This window comes from Bacillus rossius, chromosome 1 (assembly GCF_032445375.1).
Source record: "Bacillus rossius redtenbacheri isolate Brsri chromosome 1, Brsri_v3, whole genome shotgun sequence".
Taxonomy (NCBI): Eukaryota; Metazoa; Arthropoda; class Insecta; order Phasmatodea; family Bacillidae; genus Bacillus; species Bacillus rossius.
Genome location: NC_086330.1, coordinates 254869208 through 254887885, shown reverse-complemented (window position 1 = coordinate 254887885; position 18678 = coordinate 254869208). Strand labels below are relative to the sequence as shown.

The window sequence follows — 18678 nt, the reverse complement described above, 5'->3', positions numbered from 1 at the left end:
ATCTTTACGGTGTTACATAACTAACTGGTAGCCCAGTTGCTTTATTACTGTCTTGTTTGGCTAAATTTGTTGGTCACTCACAGTCATCTCACTGCCATTATGGCACGTTAGCGTGTTTTAAACTAACAACGAACAACCTACCCAGGCTTGGACCACTAAGTTAAAGTGAGACTGAAGTGTTGAGAAAAGCATTATCACAAAAACTAAGTAAATGTTTTATCATCGTTAATTCCAAATGACAGTGAGACTTATAACATACAGACCTTACATCCAAATACCGCACATGATTTTGACTTGCCAGAAGTTTGAACTCAAGGCTCGCTTTGGTAAAATTAATGCCTATGTAAAATATGTTAAGGAAGTTACCGAGACCAGATTAAGATGGAATATATACTAAATTTAAAAAAAATGCCTTTTGCTACAGCCCACAGGCAGAGTAGATTTCGAAATACCTATTTCTTCTGAAACATTCTAGAACCATCTAGAAGAATATTAATAGGTTAACATTCTAGTAGAACATTCTGCAACATTCTGAAACATTTTAGATGTTTATTGACCACAGTAAGAATACTCGAGAGGTGTTTTCCAGCATGGGCCTCTGTATAAGCAGGTTCAAAATACTGCCTCGCAAATCTATTCACCTCCATACCACACGAACCAGTCTCTGTGTGCTGGGACACCCATTAACGCAAACTGCAACATGATATATCTGCAAACTGCCCCCATGGGTCACTAGCACTCTGATGGTCGTTCCACATCGATGTTCTGCACGACACGTCATTAATTTAATATAGCAAAATCCTTGGACATCCGCGACTGTCGGACTGTTCGCTTTACTGTACTCTTTAATCTGCTGTTTTATACAGTTTCTTCAGTTGTGATTAAGAAGTTCAAGGAATTCTGGACGACTAATAATGACTACAAACAAAAAAAGAAATTGTGTCGTGTGCGCAATCGAACAGAAACTAAGTATTCTGCATAGACTTGACAAAGGTGAGTCAGTTACTACATTACCCTCTGAAATGGATGTTGGAGTGACAACCATTAAAGACCGTAAAAAGAACCGAAAGAGATCTGGAAGCTTTTTCGTTAACTGTAGATGCTGAAAATAATTTAAAAACTAGAAAAGCATTGAAAAAAACCAAAACTTGAGCTCTTGGATGATGCTGTGTGGGTTTCGGTTTGCCGAGAAAGACTTATGGGGACCCCACTTTCAGGCTCTATCATAAAAGAAACAACTTTTTTCAGTTGCACCAAAAACTGGGGTATGAAGAAGACGAATTATAAGCAAGTGAAGGTTGTCTTCACACGTGGAAAAGTCATCACGGTAGCAGGGCCGGTGCAACGTAAATTGGCGCCCTAGGCGAAAAACCTTATGCCCCCCCCCCCCCCCCCCCGACGGACACCCCAAACAAATTTTCCTTGCCTCAAAATACATCACTTAAGCCTAAGATTTTGTCAACAATCAAATGTAAGCAGGCTTGTGATTTTTTTTTTACTTTTTTACTTATTACAAATCATAAACAGGTCACTGTGGACTTTAAATAATTACTTTTATCAATATAAACATTCCAAAGTGTTACAAAAATTCATTTTCATCTAGTTTCAATAATCATTAAACATATTATATCAGCTGTTATGTATCGTGCTGCGCCGCCCCCAGCTACTTGGCGCCCTAGGCGGTTGCCTAGTTCGCCTATATGGACGCGCCGGCCCTGCACGGTAGTAGGCAAGTAGTTATTTTAGGTGAAAAACTTTCTGCTGATGATGCAGGTGTGGAGTTTGTTGAAAATTTTGCAAAAATAGTCTCTGAAAATAAACTGGTAGCTTATAAAATACACAACATTGACGAGACACGGCTAAACTATAAAATTCTCCCCAAAACCCCCAAAGAATGAAACAGTTAAAGGCACGAAACAAGTGTTGGACAGGCTGACCATTGCAACATGCAACAACGCAAGTGGTGACAATTAATTGCCACTTTATATCGAAAAATCTAAAACATTTACCTGTCTGAACTTCCTGTTTATTACAAAGATTAAAAAAGTGCTTGAATGAATGGTAATTTGTTTGAAGAATAGTTTTTTGATGCAATTGTTCCGGCTGTTAAAAAATACTTGAAATCAAAAAACCTACCACTCCGTGCAATTCTATTGCTAGACAACACCCCAAGCTACCCCTCCAAGTCTGAACTTCAACGGAGGGGACATAAAAAGCTATGTTTTTGCCCCCCCCCCCCCCCTTCGTGACTTCAGTAAACCAACTCATAGAACTCATAGACCAGGGTGTTATTGAGTGGTTAAAACGAGGTTACAGAAGGAAATACTTCAGCAATTTGATAGAAATAACAGAAGAAGGTTGTTATCTTTTTGAAGCAATGAAAAGCCTCAATATAAAATATGCAATCTACACAGTTGCTCAAGCTTGGGAAGAACTTAAAAAAAAAAATCACTCTACAAAAATCATGGAAGGTTTGTCCTAGTCTAAACCAAGAGCCAGAACTTCCCAAAATTAATGAGCCAGACACTGCAGATTTAATCACTGATTTTAAAACTCTTCAGAATTATATCCAGCCTGCTGATGTAGAGGAATGGCTAGCAGAAGGCGACGTTGCTGATGATACCAACGAAGAACTTGCAGTTGATCAGATCATCGATTTTGTTTTGCAACAGTATAGTGTTGATCAATAGAGTCAGAAGATGAAGAAAAGGATGAAGACGAAAAGATCATCCACTCTGCAGCAAAGGACGTGTTCGAGACTGCCCTAAAATATTTGGAACAACAGTCAATCACTACAGCATGGACATACAGGTATTGTGGGCAAAGAAGTGGCGTGATATAGCCACAAAGTCAAAGTTTAAGAAATTGAAAGAAAAACTTTACATTTTTTAAAAATAGATATTTGGTGTCTAAAATTTTCGGTTTTCATTTCTCTTGATTAGAAATATATATTTTTTTACTCAATTTTGATTTATTACCTCATTTTGAGCACTTTAAATGACTTATTTCATTATGCTCTAATTATCCTACCTTTTTTACATTCCGACCACCCCCTGGTCATACTGAAATATTCAAGCGCTAGATAATACATTTTTGGTTAATGTTAATAACATTTTAAACAGTTATTTTTATCAAGTTATTACTTTTTCCCCCTTCATTTAATTGAGGTATTAATTTTTTTACTTTGGATAATGTCAGACTTTTTAATAAAGAACCCAGGAAAGACTAAAGGATGAAAAATAACCATGCATGAATACAACTTTAATTTAAACAATTATGAAGTTTCATTGTCATAAATGCAACAATTAATTATTTTATGCAATCTTACCAAGAATTGCATCTCACACATTACATAATGCCTAAAATAGATGACTATATTGGACCACGACACACACGTCTTGAAATAATTGAAATTCCATAATTTATGTTTGCGATATCTGAGAAAGCTCAACTCACTGAAGTTAATTGCAACAAATTTTCACTACCGACGAATGCAGGGATTTGAACTATGGCTTTTTGCGTAATATACGTACGCGTTACACGAAGACTCAGACAACTGAGTCGTTTGATACTTATTTAGGCACGTTACGAAAAAAAAGTGAATTTTTACTATGCACGCGCAACATGCAACGAAATTTTCACAGGATGAAAAAAAGCTACAAACAAAAAATTTTTTCATGCAAATACAAATTATATATGCGCTTTTAAATAGTATGCTTTAGTGACTGATATTTAATACTGGCCCATATCATTAAAAACCTATAGAAAAAAATTTGACAGGATGAAAAAAGGCTACATACAAATAAAATATTACATAGGTCTATGTGCTTTTAATTCATAAAATTAAAAACATTTATTTATAGTCAATATTAAAGATACAAATTGTGGTTATAAACTTTTTAATGATATTTTCAACGGTATTTATATAATAGAGGTTATGTTCCCATAGGTATAATTTGCATTATACATTATTATATTATTATTTAATAAATAATTAAAATTAATAAATTAGAATAGTCATTCAGCATATTTAATGATCTTCATAACTAATTAAAATTTCTATAAATTATTTTACTTAGTTAAATAATTTATTCTTTGTATTACGCCAAGTAAGTATGACTTCTAACGTGCGTACATTAATACACGCAACCATTTTGTTTCTTTAAAATATGAAGAAAAAAAAGCTTCAGATGTATTAAAAGCTGTGGTGTAGTGAACACATACTCTGCAATGCTACAGTATGTTTACAATAATTTTTTTTTTAAATTATAAATTAGTTCACTTTCTTAGAAAATACGAAGAAAACACATTATATTACATATTTACTTCTCTGACAATGGATAAAGAATAAATAATAAAAATCATGTGGTTTGAATAAAATTAAAATAAAAAGCACTTTCACGACCACCACGCATATAGCATGAGAAATAACTGTCTGAAAATTACGTATTTATTTACTTAGTACCTGTATGAGTATGTAGTATATTTACATGTGAAAGTATGAAATTAAAAAATATATGTATGGTGGATTAATTAAAACAGTTAAACTTTATGTTGCGTGTTCGCACTCCTGCGGTACGAACTAAACTAAAATATTGTTAAATAAGTACGGTTTTGTTTGAAATAACAGTAGGTAACAAATAAAAATGACTGTTTCCTTAATTTGATTCCCTACAGCAATATCGTTAAAAAACTAAAATTTAAAATAATGTAAAATTGTTATAATGATAAATTAAGTTCGGTAAGTTACATTAAATTACTGTAAATGTGTATAAACCGTTTTTTAGGTTAGGGTTTAAAATTCATAAATGCGCTTTTCGGAATAAGGAGTAGTAAAAATTTTTTTTCGGGTTTCTTATCTTTCAGAAGAAAAAAATACAGGATAATTTATTAATAAAAATAATCTAGGAAATTAGCGACATATTTATGCTTCATACCGTGTTCCATTATCAAAAGCCAAATAGGTGGAAGTTGTGAAATCTAGTTGATTTTGTTAACCAAGAATATTAAGTATTACTAAAAATGCTCAAGAATGCGTGTTATTTACACAACTTTGAAATACTGTAATATGAAAAATCGTGCCCAACTCACCCAGCACAAAGTACATAGATTTGAATTGTGCGCGCTCATGTTTACAGCTCGAGGCGTGTCTCGTGCTTCACCCACGGTTCATTCCGGGAAAAGGTTTATACTTTCATGAATATCGTTTACGTGTTTTCATTGAAAAAATATTGTAGGTTATGATATGATTGTGCTAGTCGGAAGTATGGACATATAGATGGGTCTGGCAACTTACCTTCATTCTCCGTCCGCTTATTGAAGCTCGCGGCGGCCTGCGAACTAACGGCGCCAGTAGTAGTGTAACCCATTATTAACACTGTATTAAATGGGATTTTCTAATAAAAGTGGGCATATTTTTAAAAACTCTGTTTCGTTTTAAAATTCGGTTACAGTTTAGGATCTTTTCATGTATTTGGCAGCTTTGTCAGTGTTAAATGCATAGCAATAACTTATATCTTTGCGCAGTTGTCAGTTAAAAGTTGGATTCATGAGAATGCAGATCCCAAGCAAACTGAGATCAACTATAAGAAAGCTTGTTTTAAATGTCAATTGCATATTTAAATCAAGAATATTAGTTTGGTAAACATTTCAATTTTCAAGCTAGTGTCATTCTTTCAAATGTGATTTTTAATCCAGTAATTATTTTTAATGCATGTAAGATTTCAACTCTTAATTTTCCTGGTATTGCAGCTAGCCACTTTTTTTTTTTTAACGGGTCGTTAGGTAGGTATAAAAAGAAAAATAAATTGACGGTTTTAAGCTATAACCTTCATTACAGCCAAGCGCAATACAAGAGCAAGGCATTCTCTCTCACCACTTCAACTTAATTGACAAATGCAGAAAAGGTTTAAGGTATTGGTACAGATTACTTATTTACTAAGTATCCAAACGAATGAAAACACATTAACATGAGAAAAAAATCTCAAAATTGAGATGGAATTAAAAATTATGTAATATGTATTATATACGACAATCCCATTTAATACATGTTAATAATGGATTCCACTGTTACTAGCGCCGTTAGTTCGCAGGTCGATGCGAGCTTCACTAAGCGGACGAGATATGCAAAGCCAAAGGATAGTAAGTTGCCATGCCTATTTACATGACCGTGGTCAGAACGCCAATTCACCGATAGGAAGGTTAATAAATTCGGTCCAATCTTAGTCATGGATGCCAACAGTTTAATAGTTTATAAGTTACAACTGTTGGCGCATGCGCTAAGTTGTAAATTATATGTGGCGAGTCGACACTTTAGAAGGTTCGAGCACAATCGATTGCATGGTTACTTGAGTAAGGCAAATGCTCTAGACAAGTAAATATTTATTTTGTGCATCAGTGAATAATATTTCATAAATAAACGCAATGTCCATACCAGTATTTTATAATGGGAGTACGTATAGTGACTTTAGATAGTTTAATATTCGTTGAGGACTTTCAAAATAATCTTCGAAAACATTTTGGCCAAGACTACATTAAATTGACGTTTACTATTACTGGTCTACTAACAGTAAAAAAAAAAAAGTCCATGAATCACGAAACGCGGTTTTTTACCCCCTTGGTAATGAAATGTAAGTATTTTTGACGTGAATACGTCTTTAAAATTGCTTCAATTGTGGGAGGCAATTCAAAAAACGAATTATAACAAAATCGGGGGATACAGTTTGGTATTGCAGCTACATATATATAATCTCCATACAAAATTTAATTACACCACTGGATAGCTAAAGGATTAAAGAATTCGTTACGCTAAGTGAGGACTGTGACGCATCGCGCGCAGTAGAGGGGGAAGCGCCGCCATTTTGATGTCATTTTGCTGCGTTTCGAGATTTCCATTTAGTATAACTTTTGACTCGGAGAAGCTATACGAAGTTCGTTTGAGTTTCAATCAACTCACGTCAAAATCTATCGATTGCATATATAAAATTTACTGTAAAATAGTTACAGTGAATATATATGGTGTTAAAATAAAAAATAGCGTATTTTATATTTTGTATAGAAAATATTACCTGTTACGTATACGCATTCACGTACAACACACGGCCGTGTCCATGACACAGCCACGCCCCATTTTTTTCTTTGGGCCTTCATAAAATATCGTGTCTACGTTCCGCCGCTGACCAATAATTTAAATTTTTTTGTAACTAAAAATAATTTTTTTTTATAAAATGTAGAATAAAAATAAGGTAAAAATAAAACTTATTTGTAGCAATTTTAAATTTCTCTGTTTATGACAAGGATAAAGGGCATCAGGCGGACATCCTGAAGATTATAACGTATGGTGGAATGCTTTACAAGATGCTATAATTATAGTCTTCAATCATTCTCTTCGCCTACTGCAGTAGTTAGTAACTGACTGGCCTGGCTATCATTATGAAATGCGGAGTGGCTGTTCCAACCAGCGAACAATTTGCAGTCCTTGAACCAGTTCCCGGCCTCTCAGCGATCTGCAGCCTTCCCCCCCGCAATAGGCTGACTCGGTCCTAGAGCTTCACAGCCGGCCCTCCAGGCCCCGGAGGAACTGGCTGGCCGCGCAGGAGCGAGCGTGCTTCCAGGAGGGGCCATGCACAGTCATATAGTACAGACACGTATGTATGTATGTATGTTTAATGGTGCATTCGCTCGTGGGTGTGGCCAGGATTTGTGGAAGAGGGTGGCCGAAAGAAGCAATAAAAATATATGTTTATAGGCCTGTTCCTGGGGGTTCGTGAGGGGTGGAATGGATTACCCTCTGTCAAGGGGAAAAAAAAGGAGGGTTGTTAGGGGGTCCTCACCAAGAAACGTGTTTCAGAATATGATGCTTTAAAACGTATTTTTAGGCTATCAGAGAAATTTTATGAGCTTTTTCAAAACCTGAAATCCTGAATTAAAAAGTACCACATATGAAAGGATGATCCTTACAATGAAACTACCTAATTAGAATTATTTTATAATACACGTTCTAAGATAAGGAAAACTCTGTAATTATGCATATTCAGTGGCCATATTGAGCCTTAAAATGAGTCATTTTACGCTGGTTAATGAGTTACCTAGAGGCCCCCTCATTTCCCTTCCCCCTCCCTTCCAATCTCTAACTTAGACCTTGCATTCGTTTGTATACAAAATGCCAACAAGTTTTCATAAGTTTAATCGTTAGTTGGATTATCCGTTTACATTTCCAATGTCACAATAGTTTAACTGAAAAAAAAAATGCCATTTACCATGCCCGAAGAACTAGGTTTAGGTATTTAAATAATGAAACGCAAGGCAGCTTCACTTCAACTCTGAGCTGTGAACGCATTATGGGAACTTGACGGTCTGCGCGCCTCCACGGCCAAGAAGGCTGCACTGGTTTCTCCGGCGAAAGCGCAGGTCGCTAAGGGCGATACCGGCTCGTGCAGCACCCGGTTGTTCGCCTCTAGCGCCAAGCAACGAACTGGCGTGCAGGATTCACATCGGTAATGCGCCTCTAAGAGGGATTTTAAGCAATGACCCTATAATTTTATGCTTGAACTAGCTGAAGTACCCGGTGCAGCCCGGGCCTAACACATATTTACACATCATGGCAAGTCTGCAGGACGTTTACTTGAAAGACGGGACATTTTAATCTTCAACGCCTTCGCAACCCGTCTGAAAATGATTAAAGATTAATATTTTAAAGTGAGTAAAGAATTAAAATGTTACCAGGAGACGCTAAAGGCATCAACAATGCAATAGCCGTTGCCATGTAGACAAAGAAAGCAGCTAAAATGCAAAAGCATTGCAAAATAGGGTAATTTTTTCTCTTTTAATTAACCTTCCCCCCCCCCCCCCCCGGCAAAAACACGTGGGAGCTGATTTTCGTAAAATCTTTTTTCTTAGCGGATGTTCATGTAGCGAAAGGAATATACGTGCCAAATTTCACGTCTGTAGGTCTTATAGTACCTGAAAATTCGTGATGAGTGAGTCAGTGAGTGGTATTTCGTTTAATATGAAAATTTTACAGCCCCTTTTCACCCGTTTGAGGTTGGAATTTCAAAAAATTCCTCCTTAGAGCACCCCTAGAAGACTCAAAGAATATTGTTTCCCCATTTAAAATCTTTAGGTCCACCGGTTTAGGCAGTGCGTAGACTGTTAGTCAGTGTTAAAGTTTTATTAAGTAGATATTAAAATTATAGGCTCCCTGCACTTCCCTAAACCACTTACAATACTATATAATTTTACATACCTTATAAGTCCTTGAATACGCCCATTTTAGCTTATTACACTGTCAAAAAAAATGTGTTAAATACGAACCATGAAACCAAACTTGTATAGACAAATGCAATTGTTCTTTAATGGTATTCGTAATCTGACACTTTCGAGAAATCTTGAGCGGTTTGTAAATAGCGCGTTAACAACCATCATTTCACGCCGTTTTACCTTAAGGCTTTCGTAATCTACAGGTTAATGTTGGAAGTTAACACATGCTGCATCGACGATCCAATCTCCAAGACAAAGTAAAATGGATCCTTGATGGCTCAAAAAAATCACTAAATATGAGAGGAATGCTTGAATAAACCATATTCAGTGAATACCAGGTTCAATTATAATAAGCCTATCCTGTTTTAAAACTAGTAAAGTAAAACACAATATTGTGTTATCAATCATATAGTAAACAACTGTTGTTATGTGGGTATCACAATGGAACTGAGAAAATTATGGCAAAATGAATATAATTAATTGCGTAACAAACACACGACTACCAACTTATCACAGTGAGAAATACGTGTCCGCAAAAACAATCGTATTCAAACACAACTGACAAGTAGTTTGAATTGGTGTAAGAGAACACGCCTTTCCGCTGGAAATTACGAAACGATATTTATAACTGGCATGTAACTGTGCCATATGTCATTTAGCAAGCTTGCTGCTTTCGAGAATAAGCGTGAGGCAGTGTTACACGATCGTGTGTTTCCAGCAGTAAACCACCGCAGCAGATAAATGTTCAGTCACTGCAGCGGCAGTGTTGAAACCACCCAGGTTTGCTGAGGACTGGCATTTCAACATCTCCGCAGTTACACATAACGTCGAAGCCAAGTTATGATTTAACGGTACAAGCCTACGCATTAACAGGTCTGTGTACTGTCGAAATTTTTAATAGCTATTTAAGACTTTCCGGAAAATAATTAGCATTTATCTATATTATAAAAATGAAACATGAAAACAGCTCAGGCATTCGTAAGAATTATTTTTTTAAATTTTTAACCGTACTTAATAGTATCCAATACTTGAACAGTTATTATAGCAGAATATTCTCTAAATTATGTTCGTATTCAGAATTTTAATTTTTCTGTAACATCTGGCTGTCATCACAATGTGACTCAGGTTGGATTTCAGTTGTGTTTGAAACCTTTTTCATGTTCTTCATTACACAGTGCGGTATTATTCAGTATACATACCACACTACGACAGATAAATAATACACGCAGTTATATAAAATACAAGAAAATTAGTCAAAAAATAATAATATTTGACTATTTTACTAGATTTCAGTGATTTATTATTTGAAAAAATTAACAATGACTTGTTACCCCGGCAATCAGAAATTAACTCAGTCAGAACAAACACATATAACCAATAACTATTGCTAATCTCGCTTTAAAATACTATTTTCAACTAAAATAAAATTTACACGCTAGTAACAAGCTAAATAAGGAAGGCTTCCTACAGGACTTGTGTTCTCTCGAGTAACAAACAGAAGAGGGAAGGCTACCTGCTGGAATTTTTGTTCACTCAAGTAACAAGCAAAAGGGAAGCTTTTAGCTGTATCTGGAAAGTGACTAAAATACAAATTTTTATGTACGAAACTTGGTATAAGCTCTTTTTTTCAGAGACAATGATATAAACTTAGTCCTGAAGTGCTCTGAAAATGTTCCTGGGAAGATAAGTTTGGGCAAACTAAATGAAAAAAAAAAAAAAAAACAGCAAGGTGGGCATTTGAATACATAAGAAAACTTGCAAGTATTAGATATCAGCGCGTTCTTCATATCCCATTTCATATCCTTCGCCGCACCAAGAAATCCTAGGAATATCGAAAATTAACCTGAATATTCCTGATATGCCCTTATTATTTTTTGTTTCAGGTTATCGGGTCATGCATTTTGATAAGTACAACTGGTTTCAGCTACAGCAGCACAGCAGAAAGTAAAGACACCAAATTTAGATTTCCCTAGTGACGAACTAATCAGCATCGAATATTCCTGCGCTAAGTTAATTGTGAATTCATTTGTGTTTTTAAGGAAAACCGCAGGCGTCTAAAATCCCTCTAGGACACTATAAAATGTGGACTGAGGAAGGGAAAAAAAATCTGATTTATTCTACACTCGATGTATTAAATCACAAGCGAGATTTTATATTTGAGTTCCAATAAACTTTGGTGGAATTTATTTGTGTATTGTATTTTGACGAAATAATATACGTTTGGAATTTTTGCTGTTTTTAGTACGATCGCAAATTAGGTTATTTAGTGAATTTTGTTGTTTGTAAATAACTTCTTAACTTCACTTTCAGTTTACTGACTGTTTATGCCAAAAGCCCAGCAGAATCACACGGATATTTTTTGTTGCTCGTATAAATGTAGTATGCAATTAACGTTAAACTATTAAAATTCCTTTCTAAAAATGCCCGTTTTCTTCCATATTGAATAACAGGTTTTTTTTTTAATTTTTAAACGTTAAAATTCTGTTCAATTATTCCAGGTATAAATCTATTGTTTGTCAATATATTGAACTGTCCAAATGTTGGTGCTGTCACTTCTGCATTGATATTTTGTTGCTGTTGTGTGTGTAACCATTGCTTGAAAAAACAAGATGGTGGTCAAGTGCGCGTCGGTCGGTGGTGCGGTCTGTGCCCGGATGCAGTAATTTAATTTCCGCTACATAATAATATTTTTCTACTCCAGACCTGATACTTGGAGCGACGTAATATGGTGAGATTACAGTATTAAAAGGTACGACATACCAGATTCGTGCTTTGAAAGTGGTGAAAAGTAAGCATCCAGCTATGCGTGGGATATATCTGAGATCAGTTGTCAGGAAATATTCCAGCGAAAATCTTGTGCTGCAAATACATATACAAACGTCATTTGGAGGTCGTGTTTGGAAGAATTCGTGAACCGTGCGATATCTTTGTGTCGGGTGTAGGTCTACTTAGTTTCTTTTGGATCGTGCCTCGTGTCGCAGTAAATTTTTTATTATTTTTGTGAGCCTAGAACTCAGCTCGTCGTAGCAGCTCTTTATGGCACGGGCAGAGTCGATTGCAGAAGAAGGCAATACTAGTCGATAAGGCAGAGTCGGCTTCGTTACGGGAATACATATTTGAGGCCGTCTTCAGATAGGTAACTCTTATCCGAAAAATGTTTCGGAACGATAATATTTTTGTTTTTTCCAATAATTATAAGGGAGGGATTTTTTTTATCAAGCCGACGATAACAATCGAATGGATACGATATCATATTTGAAATCAAATGAGATAGACGAACCACTTTCTTCCAAAGAATAATTTTGAGGTTGCATAAAATTTCAGAAAAGGATTAACAACACAATTTTGATAATTACTCACTAATTTTAAAGTTCGTCACAAAGCATCTCCACTACAGAAACTGCTGTCAATGGTTCAAGAGTATACTAGTAAGTTGGACATATATTTCAGACGAGAATGAAAATTGTCAACTCTAGAGTAGTTCTTTAATATTATCGAAAGAGAGAGAGAGAGAGAGAGAGAATGCTGGAGTCTTTGGGGGAGCGCAAAAGCCCAAGGCAACACATAAGGTGGGCTTGTCACCACATATGAAGACATAGTATTGCTAGGCTACACATATAAATACTTATGTTAAGTCAAGGAAAGATCCGCCAATTGTTTCGTCTATAATTATTTTAATTTGCTGCAAAGGGTCCACAATTTTTTTTTATCAAGAACTGCCAATGAGTGCTTTGAAATTTCTGAAGAGTAAAAACTCTGTGTTATTACCAATTACTGTTTCATACATCCAAAAAGGTGTTTTCAAAACAAGCTCTACAAATTCTGACAGGCTACATCATTCAATCCTGAATGCTGGCAGTTGTATATCCTTCATTCAAGATTCAATATGAAAAAAATAACATGAATAACCAAGCTCTTGCAACTAAATTAACAGAACTACCCCATTTTTCCTGCTGAAGATACCCAATGTTGAAGAGAAGGTTGCTTCTGGTAACATCTCGACATGCATGGCGCTAATGGATTCTAGCAGTCAGGCCAGCTTCATTACAAGCAAATACCTTCAAAGGTATGGGGTGTCACAAAACATATTCTCACTTGCAGTGCCAGGCTTCATCAACCTGAGGGAATAGCTTCATATCACATTTTTCCACATGGCAGCACAAATTAAGGCCAAATTCAAACTTGTTTGTCGTTAGTTGGAAACATCTGTGTAAATTGAAATTGGCCGATCCTTTATTTGAAATTCCTCGCTCCACAGACTTTGTGATAGTAGCAGAGATTTTCCCATTCATTCTGTCTGGGAAGGGGGTAAACGTGGGTCGAGTAGAAGGATTCTGGGTTACCTAGTGGCCTAGGACTGTGTATTCTGGTGGTTGTGCTGGTGAAGGTAGATAACATTACTTGAGACATCTTGTCTCCATGTGACTGTGAATGTTTGGAAGATAACATCAACACATTTTGTAAGTTAAAGGTTGTGTCGGAGGCATTTGTTACAACTCCTGATAGGGCACAGTGAAAATAATTTTGAACAAATTCAACACAGACAGTCTGATGGAAAGCATTAAGACCACTTAAACTCCTGGAACCGCAGTTATATCGAGACCCACTGGTAAGCATCAGTACTACGACTTTATGGACGATTATCTTGCATCGAACCAAATGAAAACACATACCAGAGATTGACAAAGAAAGTCAATCATATTATATATTAACCATTATATTCTAACACTATACAACACATTTACAAAACTTCAAGTAGTATTTAATGCTTTTGTCATGACATCACCGGGACAGTGGTTTAACGACGAAGTGTTTGTGTCGGGGAGAAAATTCCATCGAGAAATAAAGGAGATAATCATTTGGTTTCGTTTACATTAAGTTGTTTTCAATGCCGACATACAGAAAATATACAGGCAAATACTACCAATGCATCCTCTGGCATTTTGACCCATCAAAAAATTTCAAGGAGTATCGGTTGAAAGTATCACCTATGCAATTTAGTCATCCCCATTCCTGGATATTCACAATCAACATTAATTGCCAGAAGATGAGGAACACCAGTTTCATCCGGCTGTGCAGCAGTACAAGAAGCATTGACACTTGAGTAGGAGCTAGTGGATATGTTTCAGTCTGGTGGTTCTGTCTTCGGAAATTTGTGAGCAACAGTTCTGAATTTCTGAAAACTTTTCAGTCACAACTTCAGAAACTCATGAACCATTTTCTCAACGATATTGATGGAACTAACATCTAAAAGGTAGGTATTTTGTCTGGTTCTCTTACAGGGTCAAACTTTAAAAAATATTTTGACCAAAAGAGATATTCTCTTGGATTTGGCTAGCATCTTTGATCCGATAGTTACAATGTCCCTATTAGTGCTGATGGCCAAACATTATTCAGAAACTGTGGTGTCATCGAATAGGAAGGGATAAATATCCTAGATGTTCAAAGCAGAACACCATTCCTTGGGATCCATGGTAAGCTTACTAGGCTCCAAGGCTGAATTTTGAGACTTCTCAAAAGGCTCCGAAAGGACATGCTGCAGTGTTGTTCCTGTGCATAATCTAAGAGGTTGGCCCAATTACAGTGCATTTGAAAATGGCAAGGTCAAAAGTAGCTCCACCCTCCAAAAGAAAAAAAATCACTCGACCCAGACTTTAATTCTGTGAATCTTTTTTGCTTGCAAAAAGGCTCACAGTGTTCTGAATGTGTTCGTAATTACATGACTGTCAGAAATGTGTTTGCATGGACAGATTAAACCATCACATTGGCATGGATTCAGTCGTCATCTCACAATTGAATAACTTAAAAAAGTCAATCGTGTGGGGGAGATCCAAGCCAACATACCACCTGAATTGTGGCACATTTGTTTTGAGTCTAATTTCGCAGACTATGCCAAGAGAGAACTTATGCCATCTCAGTTGGTTAACCATTCTCTTTGATGGATAGAACCCACATAGCTAAGTAATGATCCAGGTACAGAGCAGCCATCCTGTGAGCCTACAATTCCAGTGGAACTCAAGGACAATCTGGCTGCAAAATGAATATTTACAGTAGCACTGATTATGTGAGTTCATCATGATGATTTGTCTTTTCTTGGCCGATATTCCTCATGATCAAAATAAAGCGAATAACTCAGTACTGTTTTAATTTCATGAATTCAAGGAAGGTGGACAGTGCTAAGATCAAAGGACCTTTAACAGTGATAGTTTTGAATACTTCCCTTCTGTTCTGGGCAAAGAAAACTCAAGCAATGAAATTTAATGCACAGCTGTCACCACTGTCTAAAGGCGAGAGCCCAGCTGTCATAAAGAGTCTTAGCACCTTCGTTGAATAAGACAGGATCCTGGATCAGCAGAAAACTCCATGCATCATACCAAGCTGCTTCCTATAAAGTGTAGGTTATCTGAATTGATCGTTAACCAACTGCACTAGTATTTGTTTCTCCCGAGCTGCTGGCCGACACGATACCGCTGGTAAATGTGCTTCCCTTGTTTTGGGTTACTGTGCTTGAAAGGGTGCTTCTGCAGTTCGAAGATGGGCAGCAGAAACTCACTAGAAAGCAAAGTAAGGGAAAACAAGGGAAACACACCCACAAACTGTTCTTGTGGGCGTCCAGCTCGAAGTTGGGCAGTATAAACTTACTACAAAGCACAGTGAAAAAAGACTAGGGAAGTACACTCACCAGTTGTGTCTTGTTGGCGGGCAGCTCGGAGCCATCCTGCAGCTCAAAGATGGGCAGCGGGAACACCTTGGGGTTGGTGTGCATCAAGGGCGGATCCTGGCGCCGCACCATAGTCAGGAAGTCGCGGATGAGGTTTGGGCTGGGATACAGCTCGATGTCGGACGGCAGGATGTAGTGTGTGGTGGCCGCCTCGCGAGCCACGTTCCTGCCGATGTTCACAGGATACAGGATCTTGCTCTTGGTCTTGTAGAGTGCTCCCGACGTTACATTGGCCCAGGGCGCGGGCAATGTGCAGTTGGCGCGGATAGCCAGCAGCTGCGGCGCACGCGGGATTTGACGCGGAACATGGCGCGTGCCGAAAAACACGTGGAAGGTTACGAGCTCGGCGACGAGAGGCGACAGACAGTCGCGTGCGTAGCGAATCGCGTCGACGGTGGGCTGGAAGTCTGTGCCGGGTGCGTGCACAGCGAGCGACACAGGGCCCTGCCACCGCTCCAGCAGCGGTTTCAGGTTGTCGAGGAAGGTGTAGTCTGCATGTGTGGTGTAGGTGATGCTCTCCCAGCAGCGAAATGTTCGCGCGGCGGGCACGTAGTTATAGAGGACCCAGAAGTCGCTCCTCTGAGCGGTGCGCGGCTCGGCGGAGCGGTCGATGCAGCGCACCACATCCTCGAGGGCTCGCGTCACTGGGTTAGGGGTAGGCTCCTCGCTGCGAGACTCGGCAGGTGATGAGGGCCGTGGCGATGCCTCGGGTGTGGTGGACGCCTCCTTGGTGGAGGCAGGGCGCGGCGGTGTCATGGGCGCCGAAGGTGGGCTGCCGTCTCCCGCCTCCCCCGCCGACTCGCCCGCCTCCACGGAGAGGAAGCTGCGGGCTGCAGGCGCCTGCAGCTCGTCCAGCAGGTCACCGCGCGAGGCGATGTGGGTAGCCACGTACAGCAGCACGGCGACGTTCAGGAAGATGCTGAGGCGCAGCACCCAGCTGCGGCGTGTGAGCATGGTGGGCTGTTGCCTCGGCGCGCGTGGTGTGGCTGCCTCATGCCCGGGGTCAGCTCCGGCCCGCCGCCATCTGCTGCAACACACGCCCTTCTGCCTCACTCTGCTGCATCACACACACTTTCATACTGTCACACACTCAGCCTCGCACCGACTGCTACAGGTACAAACAGTGCACCAACACTATGTTTTCTTCATCACCTGAGGCATCTATAGTGTTTGTACAGAGGAGTTCCTGCGAGACTAGCTGACTCATCTCGTAGCAACAATAACATTTAATTTAAAACCATCAGTCTTGAGCACGAGGGATACTTTACATGGCAGGATCCCTAAGCACCCAACTACTCTCCACCCTAAATGACCAGGAAGTCAGTCCCAGCAGACAAGTCAATGTTGAGATGCTGACCGTACGTAGCACATCGCCCCGGGCAATGATCATACGAGACACTGACACTGTGTGACTATGTGACTAACCTGGTTCCCAGATATGACATACCCGGATTGTATCAACAGAAACACTCCGTAAATCAAGAAAAAAATACTATAATTGGTAAAAACAAGATATATATGGTGCTGCTGAACTCTGAAAGCAACATAAGCCCGCTTCAAGAATTAGGAGGTTCAACTTTAGGGTGTCAGTTATTAAGAGGGCAGTTGACAAAGAAATTATTCTTGCTTTATGTAGGCTTATAACAAGAAGCCAAAGTAAGACACCAGATTTGCTACCAATTTTTTACAGCGTGCTGTATCATGTAGTGGGTAATTAGAAACCTTATTTGACTAAGGTTATAAAGTCGTCTTCTTTGAAAGTGAAGTAGAGGAAATCTTATTTAACACCCATTCGTGGTTGCGTGAATGATTTTAATTGTGTACATTCAGTAAATTTTTACGATGTGTGCACACCATGCAACGAAATTATTGCACGATGAAAAAATGGTTACATACGAAAAAAAGGCAACATACAATAACTATATATATGCATTTAAATCTTATACTTTAGTGAATGATATTGAATACTAGTCTACATCATAAAAATTTATTTATTTATTGTGAATATTAGTGATAGAAATTGTATCTATAAACTTTTAAATTTTATTTTCAACTGTATTTATATAAGCAAGGTTATGTTCCCGTATGTATAATTTATTTTCAATATAAATAAAAATTTTACATAATTTAATAAAAAATTAATATTAAGAAGTAAGAATAAACATTCAGCATATTAATTTAATGTATTTAATTATGAATTAAAATTCATCTTGTTTAATTTACTAAATTAATTAATTTTATACACTGTTTATATTAATATTCAATACTGGGTATTTATTAAAAAAATTTAATTAGATTAAATTTATACTTTACCACTTTGTTTATGATACTTCAGCCCTTTTATTATTTTATTTCTATTAATTATTTGCAAGAAAAGTTAGTTATTTTTTATTACCTTAAGTAAGTATAACTTATAAAGCGCGTACGTAATTACACGCACCCATTTGTTTTATGTGAAGAAGTAAATTTTATGATTTAGCACACTTGTGTCACGTCGACTAGATGGTTAACAGTACTTTCCTGACCATTATACCTGTGAATACTCTCCTACCATCATCTTAGACAAACTTTTCCCCATATCATAACAGTAATCCATACATAAACAGAAAAAGAATTAAATAATAAGTATTAACTCTGCTACATGGAATTTTGACACACAAATTTAATGATTTCTGTGATTCAGTTGGAAATTGTTTCCT

General features: G+C 37.6%; 1 protein-coding gene across 8 annotated transcripts in view; it reads right to left on the bottom strand.

Annotated features, from left to right (window-relative positions):
- LOC134527484 (beta-1,4-glucuronyltransferase 1) overlaps positions 1 to 18678 on the bottom strand; it is a 365036-nt gene that overhangs the window by 17252 nt on the left and 329106 nt on the right. For 5 of the 8 annotated variants that reach the window (XM_063360193.1, XM_063360196.1, XM_063360199.1 and 2 more), the window contains one exon: positions 15941 to 17003. In XM_063360193.1, coding sequence (XP_063216263.1) covers positions 15941 to 16933 — 993 coding nt within the window. In that variant the 5' untranslated portion in view covers positions 16934 to 17003. Of the gene's footprint in view, positions 1 to 15940; positions 17007 to 18678 lie in introns of all 8 variants that reach the window. The other 3 variants (XM_063360195.1, XM_063360198.1, XM_063360194.1) reach the window with 1 other exon arrangement.